The sequence below is a fragment of the Lepidothrix coronata genome, unplaced genomic scaffold (assembly GCF_001604755.1).
Source record: "Lepidothrix coronata isolate B3197 unplaced genomic scaffold, Lepidothrix_coronata-1.0 Scaffold253, whole genome shotgun sequence".
NCBI classification, from domain to species: domain Eukaryota; kingdom Metazoa; phylum Chordata; class Aves; order Passeriformes; family Pipridae; genus Lepidothrix; species Lepidothrix coronata.
The window spans coordinates 950,535-975,425 of record NW_016690433.1 but is presented as its reverse complement, the minus strand read 5'-3'; the positions used below and the strand labels follow the sequence as shown (position 1 = coordinate 975,425).

General features: G+C 36.3%; 1 protein-coding gene across 1 annotated transcript in view; it reads left to right on the top strand.

The window, feature by feature from the left end:
* Positions 1–228: 228 nt before the first annotated feature.
* The window catches only part of RYR2 (ryanodine receptor 2), a gene marked incomplete at its 5' end in the record, with an annotated part of 247,650 nt that continues 222,987 nt past the window's right edge, over positions 229–24,891 (top strand). The window contains 4 exons of the mRNA XM_017835267.1: positions 229–249; positions 20,499–20,573; positions 21,317–21,395; positions 22,483–22,595. Coding sequence (XP_017690756.1) covers positions 229–249; positions 20,499–20,573; positions 21,317–21,395; positions 22,483–22,595 — 288 coding nt within the window. The remainder of the gene's footprint in view (positions 250–20,498; positions 20,574–21,316; positions 21,396–22,482; positions 22,596–24,891) is intronic.

Here is a 24,891-nt window from a genome sequence, read left to right as displayed (position 1 = left end):
TATCTGATATTTGGAGGGATGTTTTGGACTTCCAGAATTTGAAGTGCTTTCCACAAAATAAAGACAGAAAGTGAAGTATTGGCATTTTAAAGAGAAACTGCCTGAAGAGTAACTTAGACTCATACTAGATACATTTCCGAAAATGTGAAATGTTAACTTCAAAATAGACTTTGATATGCTGTATTTAAGGGAAGAGATTTACTGATTTCTTGCTTTTTCTTTCTACAGCTAGTTGATGTGGAAAAATGGGTATGTGATTCTGTCTTTTATTCACTCGATCCCAAATGTTTCATGTTGCCACTGAGTCTAACCTGTCTGTTTTGATACCCTGTGTGTTCATGACCCTTCAACTTGCACGGCTCAAAAAAAAAAAAAGAGACGAATATTTGGTCGTGTAGAATCTGGTCGTTTGTGAATTGTCATACCAAATTTCATGTTACCACAATGACTTTTTCTCTTTTAATTTGATCATAGAATTGTGTAATATGAACGTATGATTATTGCCTGTCAGTTTTGAGCCTTGCTGTCTAATGTTATAATTCCATTCTGTAACCCACCCTATCTTTTCCAATATAGACAGTGTAATCCTAAACTGCATGACAGTAAGATAATTAATACTGGTAAATAATGTGTAATGCTGTGTGTAACTGCAAATACACGAAACATTTAATGATGGAGAACAGCTGATGTAGAATAAAAAAAATTCCTAGATTTTTGCAAATAAAGCACAGTTCTCTGTTGAATGTGTTGTTAAGGCCTTTCCTAATGTGTCTGTCTATACCATGCATATTTGTTTGGGCATTTGATATAACTCCTCTCTGTGGGACATATTTACATATGTTTTTCTTCAATGTAATCTGTAACATCTGCATATGTATGAGTTAGTGGCCGTAAAAATGTGTGTAGAATTGTTTGTTCACATTGAAAATGTTAGAAGCCTCTCTGAAAGCTTGGACCATAATAGGTCTCCTTGGTTTCTTAATACTTAGTTTGAGCTGCACATGACCAGTGACAACCTCAGACATCTGGAATATGGCCAATAATATAACTATTTCAGCCAGAAATTACAGAATTTTAATTTGTGATTATTACATATTTATAGTAAGTAGTGATTCAAATTAGAGCTTGCTTGAGACTTCTGCAGGTAAGTACGTTGTTTAAATGGTGGCTCAGACTTTTCAACACCTGTGCTACTGTACTGACAAATATCTATGTTATGTGACATCTATAGGTATATATTTATAGTATTTATTAAACAATAACTGTAGTTAAGTATTAATTTTAGCTAATTGTAGCAGTATGATGGCATTATCCATATTCTGTGGATCTGGTATTGATAAAAACCATCAATTCTTATACGGATTGATTTTGCGTGTTTTTAAGCCATACTGATGGTCAGGTTACCTTCTCAGTTTGCCCATCTTTTTAATTACAATTGAGAAAGCTAGGTTGTATATCTTTAGATTCTGTGGTTTTATTCCTATAAATAATTTTGCTATAAAGAGAAAAAACTACAATTAAAAACATGTTCAGTATTATACAAGCACCTAGCCTCATACTTCACAATGCATGAAAAAATATATGCTGGAAGTTTATTAGTGACACTCTGATGTGGCTTGTTTTTGCCTGAAGTGTTCATAGTCAGTTCTTGGAAAATGTAGTATTTCAGATCTGCTGTTTTGGTGTTTGGGTTTTTTTTATTTTTTTTTTTATTTCAGAACTTAGTAATATCAAAATCTTATGCTTTGGAAAGACTGCTTCATAGAAATGAGTCCTTAAATTATTTAAAAAGAACTTTTTCCCATGAGAGCAAAGCTAAATGTTTCATTCCAAGTTATACTGGTTAAAGGCTTTTCCTAACAGACTGCCTCTCTAATCCAGACAACTGATCTGATAGAGATGGAGTGGGTGCTGGCTTTACTTCACATAAAATAATGCTCCCTCAAATGAAGCCCCAATTTGGCCTGTAAAGCAGCTTTTAACTCCCTCTGTAATTCCAGAGTGTTACCAGCAGTATTATGGTGGACTGCAGATGTACACAGTGAATTAATGCAGTAGAAAGCTGGTGGTTGTTCAGCTGCATGGTCACTGAGGTCAGACACCTCATTCTAATACATCTATTTCTTCATAAGCCATTTTCCAATATAAGACACACAAGACTAATGCAAGTGTGTTCAGTTATGTCTAGGTATCTGTGGAAACCTTGAAGCCCAAGACCAGAGGAAAGCTTCATGTCAAATTAATGAGCAAATTAGTAGCTGAACCTTACTGCAAGTAGTTTCATGCCATTCAGAGGATAAGCTAAAGTCATTCACTTCTGAGCTGTTCTAGCCTGTAAAGTGTGCTAACAAAATTTTTAGGAGAAATGACTCCTGTTCCTGTGTTCTCCTGTTGAATGACTATAATTCTTCTGGTTATTTTGTTCCAAAATATTTGCTCTGCTTAAGGGATATGCTGGGAGTTGAAGCTGAGTAAAAATTAAATGGGCTTAAGATATTCCTTGAACCCTTGGCTTTCTCCTTTTGTCTCTGAGCAGGTATGAGTGTGAAGGCTTGTAGATATGCTTTGGTACAGAATCAACTACATATAGTTGCTGAATTATTTTGAAAATTTGTCATCAAAAAGAGCCATCAAGAATGAATGTATTCAGGACAGATTAGTCTGAAGGGAAATGAAATGTATTGTTTCTTAAAATTAGAGTGAAAGGTACAAGAATTTTCATGTTTACCCTGGCTAATGGCAATGTAGGATTGTCTTCAACTTTTAGACAGAGAAACCTCTTCTGCTGAAGGTAAAGGTAAATCTTTTTCTTTTCACCTCAAGTAGTTACTGTGTTAGCTTAGTTTCATGCCACTAATAAAACTAATTTTCAATTTCTTTGGAGAAAAGAAACTTGCAGAGTAAGGATGCACACTTTAGACACTTTCCAAAAGAATTACTTTCATTACAGTACTTCTGAGCTGAGAAGAAGTTAATAAATTCTGGCTTTGAGGATAGTGTGGACTGGGTGAATGTAACAAATGGATTTTGGCTAGAGGAAGCAAGTTAGGATTGTTGTAGACATTGGAGTTAGCCATAAAACAAAGCTTCATTAAGAGAAATGGTTCAGGTAATATGTCTTCAGTGCTACTAAAGTAATTAATTGCACATCTGTACTTTATAATCAGTATGATTTTCAAGCATCAAATGAATTATATAAGGACTTAATTTTTTTTTGTAATTTCTTGTTCACACTAATTTATATTTAATTTCCTTAAATATAGATTTATTTTTCATATTACTGTTGGAAAATATGTGAATTGTGCACAAATATTTTATCCCCCAACGTAAAGAATTTGCATTCAAATTTCAGATGTAACATAGACTGCAGAGGTGGCTCAATGTAGGGAGTGATATGAGCACTGTTAACATAGGTGCACTCAGTTACTCTCACACATGTCATGAAAGGAAATGGGAGGAGTTAGCAGTGTATGATGTTAAAGTGAACAGGCATATCGAAATAGAGTGATTGTGGAAATGCTGCTAAAATGCCACACCTACAGTGATAGTTTCAACCATATCTGTAATTCCATCCTTAGTGTCCTGTATATTATAGTGTATTCTAACTGCAGTCCAAGTCTAATTTATGTCATCAAAAACAAACAAACAAACAAACATTTTCTTTCTAGAAAAAATCTGTGTGCAAATCTGACTGAAACTTAATAGAATAGTAGCATTTCCAACTGTGTACTAGGATTCTTTTGGTATTTCTCCTTCAGTCCCTATTATAGATATGAGAATTTCAAGCAGTGTTCCATGTACCACTGGTAATTTCTGTGAATTAGAAACAAATTTCTTGGTTAGGTTAGTGTAAAGATCTGATATTTCAGATAGCATATGCAATGCTACAAGAATTGTATGAAAGATATAGTCAGGAGATGATCTCTAAATTAAAGGATTTTTGGCAGCTTTGCTATCAAAAAATTCCCAATAAAATAACAATACTATTTTGATCTTTTCATCTAGCCAGAGAGGCCAAGCATTAAGGTGAGATTCTGATAAATTAGAATAGTAAGTGATACGCTACCCAAAACCTGTCCAAGGAGCCAAGTAATATGGCTCTGAACAACTGTGAATGTTTACACTAAGAACACATTTTCAGCGTCCTCAGATAAAGCTTCAATAGGTTTTAGGTTACATCTATTTTGAAAAAGAGAGAATAGTGAGGATGATGAATAGAATGATCCCTTCCCTTCCCCTTCCCCTTCCCACCTCTCAGAATAACTTCTGAAAAAATTTGATGCTGCAGAAACAGGTGCATGTAAAACTTGCAGCACATTCTGATTTCTTGAGGAAATGAAGGAGAAAGTGGTGTTTTCAAGATATTTAGTCATCAAATTTGCACTGATTTCAGTATTATGGGATTTAACAGAGACACTTATTTGTAGTCCAGAAGTACATCTGAAGGCCAACTATGGTAGTACCTTGCTTCTCAATACTCAGTAGAGAACCCCCACTGGATTATTGAATTTCCGTATCTAATGCAAGTGCAGTGTTCTGTACTTAGGTTCAAATATCAGAAGTGCTTTAGGTGTTCATGCTGTAGACAGTGTAGGGTTAGCAAGTTATTTAAAGTCCTAATTATAGTGAAGGCAGAGAATCAAACACTTCTAGTGCATAGCTGGTCCCATCCTACAGAACATGTCAACTTCATAGATCAGATGAATTGTGTTCTAGAAATGACTGTCTCTTCCTTGACTGTAAAGTAAATCTACACATCTACCTGATGTCTACATAGTGCAGATAAATTTGATCCTTACTAACACTTAAATCTGAGCTTGTTTTTAATAGTGTTTCATACTGGATATCGCCTACATCTCTGTGGTTTGTTAGGGTATGTAGAATATCATATTTCAAATGTAAACTTGGAGTAGATTTGTATGTAACTAAAATAATGTCATCAAAATTTAATCTCTTCTTTTACTTTTAGCTGAGTTAGTGTCCAAGTGTGCAACAATTATTTGTTGTACTTAGTGTCTGTATTCATCTGTTAGTTTTAGCATTTTGATGTTAGTGTTTGGCAAGGAATACCTTTCAAGAGCAACGGATAAGTCGTGGTTTAACCAGGAGGCCAGTTAAACAGCACAAAACTGCTTACTCCCTCCTCTCATCCCATGGGATGGGAGAGAGAATTGTGAAAAATAGTAAAATTCGTGATTTGAGATAAAGACACGTAATAGAACAGAAGATCAAATTACAGCCTGCACTCTTCTGCCAAAGGGATAGAGAAAAATGCATTAGTGGTATTAATTGTGGCTACTACTTGGCTACCTTTGCCTCTGGTTCATAGTGAAGTTCTGTCAGTGTTTAGTAGGGCAGCACTCAGTGACATGGCAGTGTGACTTCATTCAGGCCAAGATAATCCACTGTTAGTCTCCACTATCCATTAGGATTTCACACTGGCCATATGGGGCTGAGTTAAAGAGTGAGTGGATCCTGCTGATCACTCCTTTGCTCTCCTGTCAGTGAATCGGTTTATGGATGGAAATTAGGGAGTCTCAGTTGGTGTGATAATGCTGCTGGTGCAGCATTGCGGTAGTGATTGGCATCTGTTGTTCTTCAACCTTCTGCAACCCCATAAAAGAAGGGTACTCTGAGAGAAGTGGTGAGGTAGACAGCTGTTTAATTTCCTCTGTCTCCAAGGCAGCTATACTGAAAGCCCACTGATATCCTTTAGGGTCTTTGATGTACCCTCTCCTAAGATATTCTCTGCCAAGGATGCATGGAGCCTCTGGGCCATTCGCAAAGGAGTGCTTTTGCCACTCATTCCTAGTCAGGATCACTTCAACCTCCAATACAGTCAGTCATTGGGATACCCCTGTCATTCCAGAAATACCAATGGGAACTGATGGTATTACAATATCCTCTGCATCTGTGTCTACTACTGTCGGTCTGATGTGCCAGATCATTGAATCCACACACTCCAGTAAGCCCTCTCCTCCACCTGGCTGCAGGCAGGGCCCCTCTAGTCCTAGTAATGATATTGAATGCTCTCTTCTTGTAAATATGAATCAGAAGTCCCTTCAATCGGGAGTAAAATCAGCCCTTCTGCTCTGGAGAACTGCTGACTGGAAACTGGAACAGTGATTTTCCTGAAAGAACCCCCTTTTGTGATTGTGTTTCCTTGCAGCTCACATAGCTGTGCCTCTAGGACTGAGACAGATTTTCCAGCCCACTTCTTCATGTCCTCTCTGTGTTCACATAGGTCAAACTACAGGGTGATGTGTACCCACTGTATCCTCTCTTTTGAGCAGAGGAAAGGTTACACCGAATAGCTGAGACACTGGTCCATACTGGTGGGGAGTAGGATCTTTGTGTTGCTGGACCAGTTTTTCCACAGCTGAGATGAGGAAGGAAGAGACATTTTCTCCATATTGCTGGAGTTGACCAGTTAATTCATCCACCTCTAGCATGGATAATTCCCTCAGGTACTGGATACCTTTCACCATGGTGGTCCACTTGCCTGGGTGACACATCTTCCTTGAAGGGATACGTTTCCTTCTCATCTGACAGAAGTCACCTCCAGAAACTAAGGAATTGTGCCCCTCTTTCAACCACTTTGTCAACGCTTCCTTCCCTAGAAAGGAATCCCAGCTTCCTTACCCTCTAATTCCAGGCTACTGTCCCCGTTTTCCCAACGTTGGAGCAGCAGGATGACAATGTGCTTACCTATACAACAGCTGAAATCTTTTCACACATCTCACTGCTCACTCGGTTGGTTGCCATCTCATTTATGAGTTTTTCTTTTTTCCGCTCCCTGATCAATGTCCACCTCTCTTCCTCCTCCTGTTCTTGTGACGGCCCTGCTTTGAAGTAGTATGCCTTGTCCACTTTTCCCTCCTACTCTCTCTTAGAAGACACTCTTTCATCCCTTACTAAATGACCTCACTTCTGCTTCCAGTATTTCTTTTTGTGTATAGAGGTGACTGATACTGGCATGGGTTGGTTCATTGGTTCTGCTGCAGTGCCTATGGCCAGGGTTGGGGTAGCCACAGTGCATGTCATTTTGTCATCAGATCCAGAGATCTCTTCCCCTTGAGGGTATGAATAGTGTTGAACAGGGCATGGCAGGCCCGAATCAGGCCCAAACATGTTGCAGTGATTTGTGTCTGTCTGGAATTGCCAAGGTGAGAGCATACCTTTACCAAGTATTTTACGAGCTTTTCAGGATTCTGCACTTGTTCAGGGGTGAAATCCCAAAATGTTAGAGGTGTTCTAGGCACTTGCCTGTCCTATCCCACACACCCTGACACTCATCACTATCAAGCCTCAGGACAGATCTACGGGTGGTATTCTTAAATAGCTGTTTAGCCATAAACAAGACCTGGAACAGGAGACCTAGCAATAGGAACATGCTGGTTTTAACACCCTGAGGATAGCCAAAATCCTCAAGCGCTATTGTAATTAGCTTGGAGGAAAAGGGGAAGATGGAGGAAGGTATCTATCTCCTCCATAGATTGGCTATCTGAGGAGTAAAGGTAAAAGGTGTAATGATTAATACTTTCTGATAGATGGCTCCTGGAATATGAAGGTTATGGCAATGCTGATTACAAATACCAGAGTAGTCTCATGATGCTCAATTTTATTGTATCCTAATGCAGTATTACAAGGTACAACAAAATAATGACCCTAATCCAGCCCCCAGAGATTATAATCAGAGCAGCTGGAAAGATACACCTCATATAAGATGTTAAATAACACAACTTTGAGAACATACACAACAGCTATAAGACAGATTGCCTGTTGGGATAGGACAGGAGGTGATGGTTTTAATCTGAAAGACGGTTAATTTATATTAGGTATAAGGAAGACGTTTTTTATGATGAGAGCAATGAGACACTGGAACAGGTTACCCAAAGAGGTGGTGGATGCCCTATCCCTGGAAACGTTCAAGGTCAGGTTTGATGTGGCTCTGAGCAACCTGGTCTAGTTGAAGATGTCTCTGCTCGTTGCGGGGGTTTGGACTAGATGACCTTTAAAGGTCCCCAACAACCCAAAATGTTCTATGATTCTACGTTTCTATGACCTCTAAAAGCAAATAAATCAACACTGTGACCAGAGACTAATAAAATAATGTAATGAATGCTTATAAAAAATTTGTTATAGCACGCTCCAATCAGATCCGTCATTATCTCAACACTTTGTGCCCCATTTTAGGCACCAGAAAGAATTGAGGTGCTTTATAAGTGCAGGCAGTTAAACACCACACTACTTGCTCACTGCCTTCCCAACCCCAAGTAGGATGAGGGTGACAACTGGGAAAAAAAAGTAAAATTTGTGGGTTGAGATAAAATGAAAACTTAATAGGACAGAAAATAAAATAATATTAACAATAATGAAGAAAAAATTAGAATATGCACAATAAGTGAAGCACAATGCAGTTGCTCACCACTCACCAACTGATGCCCAGCTAGTTCCTGACTAGCAGCCCCAGGCCCTTTTTCTCCCCGGTTTGTATGCAAAGCATGACTCCATACAGTATGGAATATCCCTTTGGCCAGTTTGGGTTGGCTGATCTGGCTATGTCTCCTCCTTGCTTCTTGTGCACTCCGACTTACGGACTGGCAGGATGATATGAGAACCTGAAAAGTCCTTAACTTAGTATAAATACTGCTTAGCAACAACTAGAATATCAGTGTGTTATTATCATTATTCTAATCCTAAGTTCAAAACACAGCACTGCACCAGCCTCTAGGAAGAAAATTAACTCTGTCCCAGGTAAAACCAGGAGAGAAAGTTAGAATGACTTTTAAAAATTTCAAATTATATCTCTTCTGTCTGTTTAATTTTCAAATACGGATTCTAAATTGCTAATTTTAGCCCAGAAACTCATGTGCACTGTTGTGCTGAGACACAGAGAGAAGCTGTGTAGGAGCAGGAATTTCTTCCTTCTGCAGAGAACGAGTTGGAGAAATTTCTTTTGTGACAGCCTGTTACCTACATGAAGTCCATAATTTCTGCTGTGTTTTTTCTTCTCTTTCTCTCGTTTTTTTTTTTCCCTGAGCTGAGAATTAATGTTTTTCAGAGTAAGCATTCTCCTTTAACTAAGAAGAGATTTTGTCTAAAAACCTTGGAGAACGTTTCCAGGAGGGTATGACAGGAGTATCCAGAACCGTCTGTCCTGGCTGTTGGCTGGCAGCTGTGGTCCTTACAGTTCACGATACCTAACTTAGGCTTGGCCTGAAGTTTCACGGGGCAACTTGCTTCATATATATATGCACTTGCTTCACTTATATATGCCCATATATAAGTGGGCATAACATACATTTATATGTTTGCCATGTAGAGAAAACATTTTTGCAACAACTACATTTCAAAGTATTTCTTTCCCTGGTGGTTTTGAAGCAATAGGTGGACATGTGTTCAGACTTCCCTCACCTGGTGTTGTCTTTCAGGTTTTCTAGCTTGAGGGAGACTGTTCATGAAACTTTCTGTCTCTAAGACTGATGTGTAAATTATTTTCAAAATTATTAAGGAACCAGAGTAACTCTAAAGAATATGATATGACAGATCCAAATAGATGACAATTGTTTCTCTCTCATTTGTTATAGTTCATTTAATACATTAACTGATGACAATGAATTGTTGAATCTGGTCATAAAAAAAATCCAGCACAAGAAGCTGCTGTATAAAATATTCACTTTAACTTGAAGAGTTGAATATTCACTTTAACTTTAGAGATTACAATCCAGCAATTAAATAAATTGTCAAGAAGAGAACAAGAAAGTTTCACAGGACTGTTGTTTAATGTACTTTTGATATACTAAAAGAGATGGGGTTGTATAGTTCCCTGAATAAAATTTCATAGTTGAATGACAGCTGGAAGAGTCTTTGATGAAACTAATGTCCTTGATATACTGACAGCATGTTGGCAAGTGAAAGTCAGTATTGACAAATATAGGAAAGGTTTTATTTTAATTAATCATGTACATAACTTGTTTCTGTATTAATTAATTTATACACACACCACTGTAGACAGCTCAGTAAAGATTTCTGTTTAGTTTTTAGAGCCTCCCAGTAAAAGCAAACAAAATTTCAGCATGACAACTACCAAGCTATTTTGATAACAACCAAATAGATCTGGAAGAATTTTAAGGAGAGAAGTCTTTGGACATTTTAAATTGATTAGATGATACTTTTTTTCCCCTTTAGCTAGAACATCTTGTACATCTTCGAGAACAGATACTTTGGTTTTAAAAGCATGTATGAAATGAAAGCAGCCAGCACTGCTTGGAAGCTCTCCAGTTAGACTCTCTTTTCATATGGGATAGAAACAAATTTCAGTCCTCAGTTTCAACTTTGTGATATCAAAACATGAACTGATTAGGTCAAAAGGGGAAAAGGTGGCTATAGATGTCTCACAAAGAAAAGAAAATCATTGCATGTAGCATATCACTCTCCTTTTATTCTTGAGCACCCTTCATGGAAATTAACCTAAAATTTTCCATAATCTTCTGGTATCAGTCATGTGACTCTCAGTTTTTTAGTCTTGCTAACATTAAATTGTCTTAATTTAATGTGCATTTATATATGATGTGTTACTACAATAGTGATGTTGCTCTTCAGCACTGCACTTTGAATGCAGGATTTACAACTCGCATTGTATTTAGAAACTATCAGCAGAGCAAGTTGTTTAAGACAATCAGGGATGGCTCCTGCTTTAACTGTACCGTCTTTTGTCTTTAAGCAATAAGTTTTCCATATGCTATATTATTAAAGGTAAAGAAAATTCTGAGAAAACTATTGCATAAAAAAACGATGAAGCCTTGTTCTGAGTAGCTGTTTTGCTTTCCAACATGAGCTATAATTATGGTAATTGCAATGATAAATGTTCCGTTTAAATGTGGTTTCTAGTGAGTATATCCCACTCACTTTTTCAGGGAAAACAAATCCCACTTTTAAGCACCCAAAAGCAAATATTCATTTCACATTTTCTCTTTCTTTTCCCCTTCTCATGGATTTACTGAAATTTATGTTGAAGGTAAGCAAGTTAAACACTTGATATTATACTTCCTGTGAATTCCTACAATTTAATTCATTCTATTTCTTTATTTTTAACATCAGCATCAAACTTGCCTTCACTAAATAAAACATACTGAATTTTTTAAAAATTTAGATTTAGAAACCACAGTGACTCTAGTTTGGATTGGGGTTATGGTTTATTTAGATAATGAGGGACTAAAGGGAAGCACCTTTATGGAGAAAGGACTTTTGGCTTGCTTCTCCACTTCTCATTTCATACTTATCCTTTCAGTAAGAATGTAGCATTATTCTGTAAATACAAAATCTTGAGGCAATGAGTAAATAACAGAAGTCACAGTAAAACATTTGGGCATTTTGGAAAGCAGGGACATCAAACAGTTTCCTCTGTCACAAGAAGCTCTTGTAATGGTTTGGTGTCTCTGTAGGGTGGGTGGGGAGCGCTTGGGATGGAGCTGTCACTGCCTCAGGTCAGCAGGCATTTGCTGTAGCTCTGCTTCTCAGGGCTGCCTTTTTTTTTTTCTTTTATTTTTGACAAAGCACTTGGTGAACCTCTAAGAATTTAGCATTTTAAATACCTGACATTTGAATAATTAGCTGCAGTTTTCACCAAAATGTGTTGCTGATCCATTTTATAGTTTATTTATCAATGTCTATTCCCAATTCAACTTCTAAAATGATTTCTTTACTGATTTTCATCCTGTAAGAGTTTGCTTTTTTATGGTATGGTCTTGCTTCCTTGTCACACTCCCAAAGGGAGAAATTCTGGGCTAGATAAGCAGTTCTATTTTAAGGGCTGGATTTAATGATGTCAGAGGAATTTTCTTAGCATGATTCCTCTGCTTATCCATCTTTTCTTCCCCCTCGGCTGTCTGTCTTATTCTTTATCTGTGAGTTTCTTTCTCAAGTGACAAGGATGATTCACATTCCCTGTATCATATAACAACAGAAAAAGCTTAGTCACAATCCTTAACCTGTGAAAAATGCCTCCCTCCTCCACTTATTCAGCTCTAAAATAACCAGGACGATTTTTATTATTTCTTCTATGTCCTATGCAGATAAGGAGGAGGAGTACGGGGGAAGAGAAATCTTCACTAGATTAAGGGAGAGATCGATAAATTTTATTCTGTTGAGCAATTTTTTTTCCTAAACACTGAAAGTGCTTGAAAGTAGGCGTTTGTAATGGAATTATTGCCTTATCCATAAATATAAATGTTTGTTTTAAATATAAGACTGGAAACAGATGATCAATATTATTCATTTTTGATTTATTTTTACTTCTGTGTCTGATTTTCCTTCTTGTGTAGTTTTCCATTGCTGGGGAAGTGATAACGTATACTTACTGTCAGAAATATTAATGATGAGGTATATTTGAAGTGTTTCTAATTCTGCCTTCCAACAGGTCAATATTAGTGAAATTGGGATCATTTAGCATGGGGCTGGAAAACATTTGTCATCATTACTGATGTTTCCAATCTTTTTAATGTAGATAGTAAAATATTTCTGTGTTCTCAACTGAATAAGACATGCCTATGTTTTTTATTGGCCAGTTGATTTATTCACATTCAGATTTTTATGTGATATTTATATAAAGCATAATTACACATTGTGATGCAGCTTTTAATTCAAGCTATCCTCAGGAAACCTATAGTTTAGATAAACTCTTTTTTCTGTTTTATTTTTGGCTTGACATAAAATAGAAAGTAACCATTGAGCAGGTACCAGCAATCATCAGTCCTGCTGATCTCCACGCCTGAGTTTTTGCAGCACTTACTGCTTTGTAGTGAATTTCTGAAAAGTCAATTAAATAAGTAGTGGTTTAAAAGTTAGCTATAAAGACTAGAATATGTATAGCATGTATAATGTCTCGATATATTCAACTTCCTGCTTGCTATTCTATTGTAATATGGTGCATGGGCTACAATGAAATACACAGAGGTTTTAGACTGTTTGAATTCACCCTTTGATATTGCTATTAAGTGATAGGAGCAGAGTGAAGGACGATTAGATCAATGCCATGCATTAGTAAATTGATTTACTTTGCATCTTTAAATTCTAAGCAACTAAATGCTGTGGGTTTAGTGCCAACCACTGGAAATGGCAGCCCAAGAGCACAGTAGTTGCAGAAGGGTCTCTTTAGCTATTTGTGTTTTTTGGTAGAATTCAAGGCTTCTGGGCCTGGATGATGTTAATTAGTAAAGAGAATTCCGTCTGTTTTGTGTCAAGATTTTTAAAGAAAATGGATACTTCTATGAGCAAGAAGAACATGTAAAACTTCTTGGCTCACTCTCTAGCTTTGTTTATAGTCTTTACTTCTTGCAGCATTTTTGAGTTCTCTGATGCTACTAAAGATTTAATTTACCAGCATTTGCATTCCAAGTGTTAGCTGTTTAGTTTTGCCTGCCTAATCTTGTCTCACAAGCCTTCTAGCTCTGTTCCAGGGTTACTTCACAAGCTCTGCAGTGATTCAGCCTGTTTCCACACACTCTGGTTTCACCACTGCTTGGGATTTTCTGGACTCTTTGTTTGGCATTCATCTCACAAGACTGAAATGCCAGACTTAACAGCCATGGATATTCTAAGCTCCCTGTGTAACCTTAAACAGAATGCTCAGATTTTAGGTGGGCTGAATTATTACCAAAAGGGCCTTTTCCTCTCCACTGGCTGTTTAGTTGCCTTAGGCTAAATTAATCTGAGTTTGTATTTTGTCATGAAGTGTATTAAGTCTAGTTCAGATAGAGTTCATTTTCCCCATAGCAGCCCTCACAGTGCTGTGCTTTGCATTGGTATCTGGAAAAGTGTCAGTGATACACTGGTGTTTTGGCTGCTGCTGAGCAGTGCTGGCACAGCATCAGCGCTGTTTCTCCAGCATTCTGCCCCTCCATCAGTAGGCTGGGGGTGGGCAAGATCTTTGGAGGGGACACAGCTAGGACAGCTGACCCAAACTGACCAAAGGGATATTCCATACCATATGATGTCAGCTCAGATATAAAAGCTAAGAAAAGGAGGAAGTGGAGGCATTCATTATTTACATTTGCCTTCTGGAGCAACCACTACATGTGCTGTAGCCATGCTTCCTGGGCAGTGGCCAGACATTGCCTGATGCAGGGAAGTAGCAAATAAAATCTTTGGGTTTTTTCCTTTACTTGTGCACATGGGTTTAGCAAACTGCCTTATCTTGACCTACAAGTTGTTTTCCATCTTACTTTCTCTCCCCTGTTCAGCTGAGAAGGGGGAGTGACTTGGACACTTGGCATCCAGCCAAAGTCAACCTACCACATCAAGAATTTTTTTTTTAGCTTTTCGTAGACTGTAATGGATCATGGTGGTATTAAGAGAACAGACCTTCCCGTATTTTCCAGCTGGCTGTTTCCTAGTGTCAGCAAGAAGCTCTCGTTAGTCATCTAACTTGCACTCAGTGTTAAAAAATTTAGACAATGTGTAATTGTGGAGAATAAGAGGTCTCATCAACCTGTGGTGGTCTCCTATTCTAGGCAGCTTGTAGGATTGCATAATTGCCAATTTTAGATAAATACTGGTCTCCATCAACATTGTTCTAGAACAGATTAAGAAACTGCATATTAATTAAAGCAATATCTGAGTAGTTTTTACATTGCTATGGAAATATTTTGAGTATTATCTCCTCTACAGAAATGGTTGTAGCATGCAAATATTTCTGTGTAGAACCACAGTGAGATGGTTTTAGACTGTGGGACATCCTTCCCTCCTATTCCTCACAGTTCCTTTTAGACTCTTCCTGATTTCTTTCACTTCCTTGCTAATTCTGCCTTCTCCTGAGGGATAATTCAAAAGCTTTCAAGATCTGCATTTATTCCACATCCTTCCAGTAGTTTTCACTCTATCTTAAGGTTGCTTAAATGGAGACCTTTAATGAAAGAAGTTCCTGAAGAATTTTATATAAACAAAGCATGTTTCTTATGCATTCGCAGTTTTCTTTTTAAAGAACTAGCTGAGATTAAATACTTATATTAGCCTGCTGGTTAAAAAACTTTCATCAGCATCTTGATAAAGGCATTGATGCCAACAGCCTTACATCTCTGTTCTTGACACAGGTTGTTTCTGACTGGGAACACCATAGTCCAGGGCCTAAATGTAGTTTTACTCAAAATATGTGGTAGTTGATTTTTTTCAAGCCAATACATGTGGTCAGACTCAGATTTCCTATTTGACTTTTCTTCCTAATGGATCAAAACCACAACTTTAGAATGTAATGAATTCTCCTGCATGAAAAATTTGACAGCTGCAATGTAGGTCCCAGGGAAGGGAGCCGGAGAAGGTTCCATCACTGGAGAAACATGTAGTTTTTTTACATATACTTCTGGAGAGCTTCCATCACTGGTGGGTGCAGTTTCCTGCTTGGTTTATTTTTGTGGTGGTGATGGTTTTTAATTTAAAAGGGTTCATAGCAGGTAGCTGTAGTACATTCTGTGTTTAATTCCATACTTCTGCTTATACATTTAATTTTAAATCTAGATTTAGAAATAGTATTTTTTTCATAATTTTGTAGTTTTCTAACAGTACAAATGTTAGAAATAAACTACTGAACTTCATGAAACTTAGATCATACTCATGATGGAGCAAATAATGCCTTTGCATTTATATTTACAAGTGTTTTTATGGATAGGTGTCCTCTGTTTACCATGCTGTTGTCTCTAGCATCTTTTTTATGCTTAAGTTGGCCACCATTAGTGTGCTCCATTTTAATGGAGTGTGAGTACTCAGTGCTTTAAGGGACATTGTTTTACTCCAGTGTACATATGAAACAGCCACTAATTTTACAGTCACATACTAATACCTAACAGCCATATTTGAATTTTTTAATGTTATCTTGCAGTATTTGCCTTGGAAAACACTTTTGAAGAAAAACAGGGAGCATGTTGCTTCTTTTACTGTACAGCTTCTGTACATGCTTTCCCATATTAAAAGTGTTCAGTGCCATGAAAGTAGTTGTGTAGTATTTTTTTAGAAACCCATTTAGAGCAAATATTGAGTGATCCTAAGTTCCACCTAGAGTGCTAGGGCTGCATCTGGAGCGCAGAGGAAATACGAGGCTGAGCAGCTGATTGCAATTAGGTCATGATTTACCATTACAGTCAGTTATATGGATTGCATTTTTGAAGGATTTGCTACTGATGTCTTGTCATTTATTTTTTCATTTGATTTTTTTTTAGAATTTTTATCTTTTTAGGTCCATCAAAGCTATTTTTCCCTACAATTTACTCTTTGTACTGTCATTTTCCCTATAGCACATTTCAGTAATTCCATTCTACTGATACGGACCCATAATGGAATGAAGCAGGAAAAGCCATTACATTGTTTTAAAAAGTCACTGCGTTATCTCGTATGACTTTTTCTAGAGTGTGAATCAGTTCCTGTGTTCTTGTGACACATTCAGTATTTTTAAATTGCTTTCGTGGGTGACTAGATTTGTTTGAATAGCCATGTGCTAAATGTAATTGCTGTCATGCTTTCTCAAGCATTGGATTTCTGAATAATGACAATGTTACAGAAACTTTGTCTGTACACAAGCTGAAATAACTATCTTAAGTGCTTTTGCATGATTGTCTTTCTCTGGTACCTCCCTGAAGCTCTTAGCTGTTTTCCTTTTCTCACACGTTTGAAGATTGTGTAGACCTGTGAAGAAAAGTCAGCAAAGAAGCATGATCATTTACTTGCAGTAGAGTACTCACTGGTCTAAGAAATGTTTTACTCTAGTAGAAATAAGGCTGTTCTTTTGAAAAGAATAGAAAGGTAATGGCTATCTGCTTCGAAATCATGGATGCCACAAAGCTATTCACCAGCCTCTAAAAAGTCTCATTTTGAGGTTCCCAGAAGCACAAATGGTTCCAAAACACTTATTTGATGTCACCTTGATTAATTTCCTGCAGCTTCTCATGTGAATCCAGGAGTGTAGCAGTGCAGCCCTAGGCACAGCAGTGCAGGTGCTACTGTGTGAATTTTTTGTTCTGTCAGATGATTACCTGTCTGTATCTATGACATTCAAGTATATACAAAATTACACAGATATAAAAGGTTTTTTTAAGTCAAGTATAACATATCTTACTGTAGCATTGGTATTCACAGTAAAATAGATATTTTTTCATTGAATCTAATTATAAATATGTTATTTCATGTCATGGTACTTCCATTGTTTGCACAGTTTACTACATAGTTTATAGGTTGTAGCGTTTGAGTGCCTTTTGGTGTTTTAATTCTCTTTCTATTAAGATAACAAGGAAAAATAAATATTTCCCAATTTTAACTTATTTTCCTTTATTTTTGTTTCAAGATAACACTCTTTACATCAAATTAAATAGTTCAGATCTTAGTAATCTAGTCTCATTGCCTAGATTTAGCAATGTATTGACCTTGAAAGCTGTTTATATATTTTGAATGCTAATTTCTTTAGCTCTAATTCTTGTTGTTATATCCTCGACTGCCTTTTCCTTGGAAATGACTTTTGATTAATTAGATGACTCCAAATTAATCTTGTATTCCAGCTGCAGAAATATTAGATTAGAGATGGGCATTTTATGTGAAATTTTCACAAGTGTTGTGAATTTGCCCCATGTGCTTTCAATCTCAATTTATTGCCTTTAGTGTTTGCCAGTTCTGAAGGCTTTTCAAGTCTTACTCTAAATCCCAGATTCTTGGGGGATAAAATAAGAAGAGTTTTGTGTTAATATAATTGATTCTCCTGAATAGAAGAACTTCAGTGGTGAGTTCTTTATATTTTTGTCCATGCTGTTTTTATTCGAGGAATGTACTGTTAAACTTAGAAATTACTCTGAAAATTGGAAATTAAAAACGTAAAGAAAATAAGGCTCATGATAAATAATGTAGTTGTTAGCAAATTGCTTGCGTTATAATGCCATTCATATATTTGTGCAAAAATCTGTGGGTGTAATGGATTGAATTAGTCAGCACTGTGGCTTCCAAGAAGTCTTAATTGCAGAGTTTTCTGAAATTTTTTTATTATTGCAATATTAGTAGAAACTTGGTAAAACTTCAGTGGCAGATCTAATCTTGGATTTTGCAACTTTGCCATAATAGTCCAGTTGTTAACTTTTAAATTTTTTTTCATTTTTTCTTTTTAACATGTGGAAAATTTGCAGCTTTCTGCTGGAAATAGAATGGATCATTTTGAAAATCAAGGATTCTTTCAGTAGACAATCATGGTCCAACCGCTACTTCCTATGCAGTTTCTGGCATAAAGATAAATGCTGAGTATTTAGTTATGAAATGAGCCATTAAAATAGGAAATTAACTTATAGGTATGTACATATCCTGGAAGACAAGCTCCAAAATGGAAGGAAATGGAAGGCAGTTTTATAGAACCAGCTTTCTTTTCTAGCCTTTCTGTATTTTTCTTTGTCATCTTTTCAATTCCCCCCCCCCAACATGGATGGTTTAATTATGATTTCCTCTCAGAAACCTCTAGGTGGGAAATTCTTAAAATGTGTTTTTGCAACTCTGTTTTCCATCAAAGAAACTAACAGCAAACTTGCTTGCATTTTTTAATGGGCAAAATAATATTGGTTAAAAAGAATTGCTTTAATCCTCTTAGAAAAATTTTCTAAAACCACTCTGCCATTTTTCACAGGAGTGATTGAAGTTGTTTTGAGCCAACCTTTTTCCTGTTCAGCTACAAGGGAGCATTTAACAAAATAATTGCTAGACAGACAAATCAATATGGCCAAAGTAAGGGCAAACTAACATTGCTGTGATTTTGTTGGTCACACTACTCCTCTCATCTTTTGTACAAAAGGCAACTAAATCTTTATGTTGTATCAAATTTATGAATAGTAACACAGAATAATTTTGATTGAAATATTGGTGCAATGCTTGTAGGGCAGTATGTTCACAGCATTTTTTTCTCTTTTCCCCAGTGTGATGAGCAGCAGACATTTGTCTTTGGCACAGTGGGCCTGACATTACCAAATGTCTTGTTCTTTCCTTGTGCCTTTGGAAAATGGGGTGGTATTAATGGTAGTTCAAAGCTAAGCCTTCATATCTTACTGTCAAGACTGTGTCTGTGACAAACTCCATGACTTTGATTCTTTCTCAGTACAAATTCATGTCATTCAGTCTTCCAGAGAGATTACTGAATGTTCCTCCCTGCATTTTGACTGCTATGCAGTTTGCTTAAAGTCAGAATATACCTTGTGTCCATCAAACTGCTCTTTTCTCAATAAAGATGAAAGTCTGAAACTTTTGGCAGTTTCTTAAAAGTGCTAAAATTATTATTTTTTAAGTGCTCGCTTTTTCACCACCTATTCCTATTATGTTTTTCTTGACCAAGTAACTCAAAGATCAACAAATGCAAATGCATAAAAGATAAAGCAAGGCAATGAGTAAACAAGGAGGGGAAATAATTGTGTGTTACCATCATAGCCAGTTAAACTGATCTTCAGCACTGAAGTGTAGTTGCCAGAGACATAAGATAGTATGATTGTGTCTAGTTTATTCTGTAATGAATCTGATGCTCCAGTCAAACAGAAGGTCAGTCTACTGTGGTAAAAGAAGGGATATAAATACTGTATTTGAGAAATTAAATTAGGAATCCTATGTGAAGGAATAATGCTGCTCGTGGAGTTGTCACATTTATAGACTCATAAAATATGTATTTATCAATACTTCTTGATGAGTGTGGTGTGCATAATGTTACATGAGTTGTTCTGTCAAATATGAGCTTAGGCTCTTGACAGTGTCTAGTCAGACAGTCTCTGCTACTGTCCAGTGCCAGTCATCTGCATCCCAGTCTAAGGAATATGTAAATCTTCAGCAGAAGTTAAAGCATTGCTCATGCTTTAACAAGATTTATTTATTCTTTCATGAGTAGTTAAACTGATTATTGATTAGTAGAAACTGTATTGAACATTGTGAAAATTGTGGTTGTAGTTTCTTAGGATAAAAGTGAATTTTATTACTTTTAATTTTTTTTCACTCGAAATTCATGCTGCGTTTCTCAAGAGGAACAATTACTTGGGCATGATTTCTGACTTTTCATAACCCCCAAATACTTTTGAGTTAGCTTACCTGTCCTAGCAGATAAAGAATTCTGTCTGATAAGCAGTGGGGGACAAGGAGTCTACAGGCTGATGTTCTTCAAGGTGGTTGGTTAATACTTTCTGGTAAAATAGGGGGAATATTTCAGAATGTCCTCACTCTGCATGCCTTTATATAAAAGTAAATAATTTGGAGGGAAAATAGGTGAATATGGAGAGATTTAACAATACATAAGTGTGTAGAAGGTAGTATGACACATCAAAGCTGCTCTTCTCTAGAACTGCCTGCTTTCAGCCCAAGGAGGAAGGATTCAAGATTCTAGAACATATTTTATACCAAATAGGTGATGGTACAAAGTACTCAATTTTCTCTCATTTTTCTTCCTTTCTTTCTCAAAAGGCCTCATTTTATTATGACATACCACTATATTATTTCTTTTTATCTTTCAGTCTGCACAAGGTGGTGGTCACCGAACGCTACTCTACGGGCATGCAATCTTGCTGCGCCATTCCTACAGCGGCATGGTATGTAACAGGAGTTGTGAGCAGCAATGATTTCTTTTCTGTATGAAAGTTATGTTTGAAAGTGCCCACCCTACTGCCACTTACTGATATCTGGAGAGTTATTCACATCAAAGAGGCGTTTTACTCATGGTTACTGGAAACCTTTGTGAAGGGTAGATGCTTGGAAATACAAAACTGAGCTGGTTGTATCTGGGCAAGTGCTAAAACTAAGTCTGGCTCCCGCAGTGCTGAATCTTCTGTTCATCAGTCTGTTGGTGAATTCTCATTCCTTTTACCTTGAATATTCCATATTGCATAAGCTTTGACTGAAGCAACAGCTGGCATCTTGCTGTCAACGTGAGCATATGTTGAAGGCTGAATGGAAAAGGAAATTCCTTCTTGCATGTATTTTAGACAGAAGTCTTAGTCTTCAGTTCCTTGATGAATTATATAGGTTCCAAACTCCTTAACTGCAGATGAGGCTTCATGGAGCTGAAATGTGATTCAACTAATTCCTTTATTTTCACTCTCACTATTTCCTATCTCAGTGGAAAGATAGCTTGGATAGATTGAGAGGTTATTTTAGAACATATATCTTTGTCAAGTCTCCTTGAGTGCCATTCGGTTATCAGGCATACACGTTCTTGAAAGTAACTAGTGGGGATAATCTAAGAATAGTTAATCCTGTGTTAGTAGGTTTTTATATTTTAGTGGATTATCAGAAGTGAGCAGAACAAGTACTGTACGCTTTTTTCTTTTGATAGTATCTATGCTGCCTCTCTACATCTCGATCTTCAATGGATAAGCTGGCATTTGATGTAGGATTGCAAGAGGACACAACAGGTAAACACTAGTTAAAAAGAATAGATAATGAAGAATACTTTCAGTTTAAAATCAGAAGAGACCTATGGATAAATCTCATAAAAAGTAAGATTTTTTTTTAAGAACTAAAGAAACCAAACAATATTTTCTTGTTTAAATATTCAGTATCTTTATGTTTTCTAATAGGTTATTTAATTTCTTTTCTATGAAATATAAATATGTCTACTTATATTTAAATATAAATTTATATTAGTGAATATAAGTAAAGGAATATTCCCAAGTTTTAATTACTGTAGAAGTCTTTCACTGAAATTTTTTTAAAAAATGTATTATTTTAATAAAAATTCTATTAAAGCTTTAAACTATGGTGACTTGGATTTATTTTAATTTTTTAAAGACTAGTACTGCTTCTTGCAATGCAATCAATTTGGTGTAATTGTAGTTAGATGTAAGTTTGCTTGTTTTTTAAAGTCTTGTTCTAACTAGGAGAAGTAAGGCTAATAACTGCAATAGTTGACCAATTTCAAGATCAAAGAGTTCTCTTCTGAAAAGCAAGCTTTTTGTTCAGGAAGCATATCAGAAAGTAAGGTTTGTCGTGGGAACAGAATTTTTGACTCATAAATATTAGAGACACTAGCAATCAGTACAAGTTGAAGAACAAATTTGAATTTATGAGATCTATCAAATATCATTTTGAGCAGTATTGTAAATGGTTATTTTCATTGCCCTTAGTGATGGTTTGCTCTATTTCTTTGTCCTAATTCTCAGCAGAATATTCTTTGATGTCTTTTTCAGAATCTGTTAAGAAGGTGACTGTGAATCTTTAGCAAAAGCAGCCTGGACCAGGTTGCCTAAAGAACACAGAGCTGCCTCCTTACTCTGGCACCACTGTTGCAGAGGTCTTAGTTGTCTTCTTATGTGTACTATTTCCAGCTGAGTTTCTGACAAGGTGGTGCAGGAGTGATACTAGTTACTGAAAACACATGAACATTTGATTTAACAAACTGAAAACTGGGTCAAACTTTAGGGCTGAGATAGGTGTGAAAGTAATGTCTGTAAGATTGGGCCTTTTCTTTCTTATTTATTTCCTTACTTAATATTGATACAGGTGAGGCATGCTGGTGGACCATACATCCTGCTTCCAAGCAACGATCAGAAGGAGAAAAAGTGCGTGTTGGAGATGATCTTATTTTAGTCAGTGTCTCTTCAGAAAGATATTTGGTAAGTTATGTAACAATACCTGTACAGTTCTTCTATAGAAAAAAAACAGTTACAGAAAGTGTTGTAATAAAGTGTGGTTTACATTTCCACCTCCCAAAAGTAAAACTTAAGGTGTTTAAACTGTTCTTTTTATACTATTTTGCAACATAAGACACTGAAGGTCTGGAAAGTGCGACTTCAATATATGACTAACCTAATTTGTGTCCATTTCAGTAATGGAATAGAAGTTGAAAAATTTACTAATCATGAAAACAAGGAAACACAGAAAAAAAAAATCTGTCCAAATTGCATAATTGAGATGTTTAGAATCCCTTTGAGTGTTCTGAGGTTAACAATGCTGTTACATATAAATTAAAACTTGTTACCATAATTTTATTAGGATTATGTGTACAGTTTCATATGTAGAGCTAATGACACATCATAATTAAATATAATTAAAATACTTAATATTGAATATAGTTGAAATATTTTAAAAATTTCTGTGGTAGCTGGTTCTTATCACTGGTTTAAATAACTTTCTTCATCTAAGTATCTCCCATTCTTTCTGTGATGAAACTCTTCCATACTTTAACATGAATTTCTTTTGGAATTCTTGGTGTTGCAAACACCTGAACTATTCTTTATGGTAAAGGAAGTTCAAAATAAGAAGAAAATAATTCTGCTGGAGGCTTTTGAAAAATCAGCCCTAGTGATTTGGCAAAACAACCTAAAAATAGAATCTCTAAACAAGAGCTGTTTTGAGTTTATCAAAAACTTTTTCAGATCTGGGAGGGCCACAAAGATGGTGAAGGGTTGAGAGGTGAAGCCCTATGAGGAGTGGCTGATGAACAGCCCTATGAACAGTCACTTGGACTGTTCAGCCTGGAGAAGTGGAGACTGAGGGGAGACCTCACTGCAGTCTACAACTTCCTCGTGAGGGGAAGAGGAGGGGCAGACACTGGTCTCTTCTCTATGGTGACCAGTGACAGGACCCAAGGGAATGGCCTGAGGTTGTGTCAGGGCAGGTTTAAGTTAAATATTGGAAAAGATTCTTCAGCCAAGGATTATTTGGCACTGGAACAGGCACCCCAGGGAAGTGGCGAAAACACCAAGGCTAACAGACTCAAGGAGCACTTGGACAATGCCCTCAGGCACATGGGGCTGTCCTGTGCAGGGCCAAGAGTTGGACTTCACAATCCTTGTGAGTCCCTTCCAACTCAGGATATTCCATGATATCTGCATATAACATTGTTTTATTCACTATTATTAACTTTTTTTTTTTTTACTATGAGACATTATTTTTTATTTTTTTTTACAGTATTTAGAAAAAAGTGAATAGCTTAATAAGACTTTAATTATACAATTGAAAATGTTCTTCCATTTTTGGAAACACATAGGAAAATGAGAATATAATTATTAGAATATAATTGTAACTTCTACTTAGGAGCTCAGTAACTCATTAAATGAGTTATTTTTTGTAATTACGTATTCTGTCAACTTTCTCATCATCTTTGCATTTTAAAATTATTTTAAATAAGTACTTTTAGGAGAATTGCAGTTAGACTCAGTGGAAAACAACTTATTGTGGACTAAATTAATGCAAAATCTGATTCATGAAAAGGTTTTATTTAAAGACATTGGGTTTCATTGCATTATTGAATTGGGTTGCTGAAGCTGAATTTTGCTCCAGATATATCTCTCTGTAGGCATATGCCTGAACTTATACTTCCTACCCTCTAATTAGTAAATCAGCTCAGCTTTTTATATTATTTAGGTTTGTGCATCAACTGTTGATTCTCAAGGCTGTCACATGTAGTTTGATGCAGCAAGATGCGTGATGCTGTCTGCAGAGACTGAGTTTTGTCAACACGTGGTGTTAATGTGTATACTTCATCTGCCATGCAAAACATCAGTATACTAAGAAGAAATTATATTTTCAGTGTAGAGAGAAATGACACTGAATTATAGTCATAACATGATTTAGAGCTAGGCTTTAATGAGTATTTATTAAGCCTATTTCAGTTATACGGCTCTGGTTTGACAGTAAGAGGAAGCAAGGTTTCAGCAAATTAATTTTGCTCTTACATGCACTCACACATTTTTATAAACAGATGTTTTTCAAGACTAAATTAAGAGCTGATAAACTATGTACCTTCCTAATCATAAAAATATTTGTTTTTTTCCCTACCTATTCAGTAATTATATTACTGTCAATAAAGCAATGAAACTTTTATGAAAATTCAAATAATTGATAAAAACTGTATTAGCCAGTTACAAATGAGTGAATATTTTTCATGAAAGCTGCTTCTTATTGTCT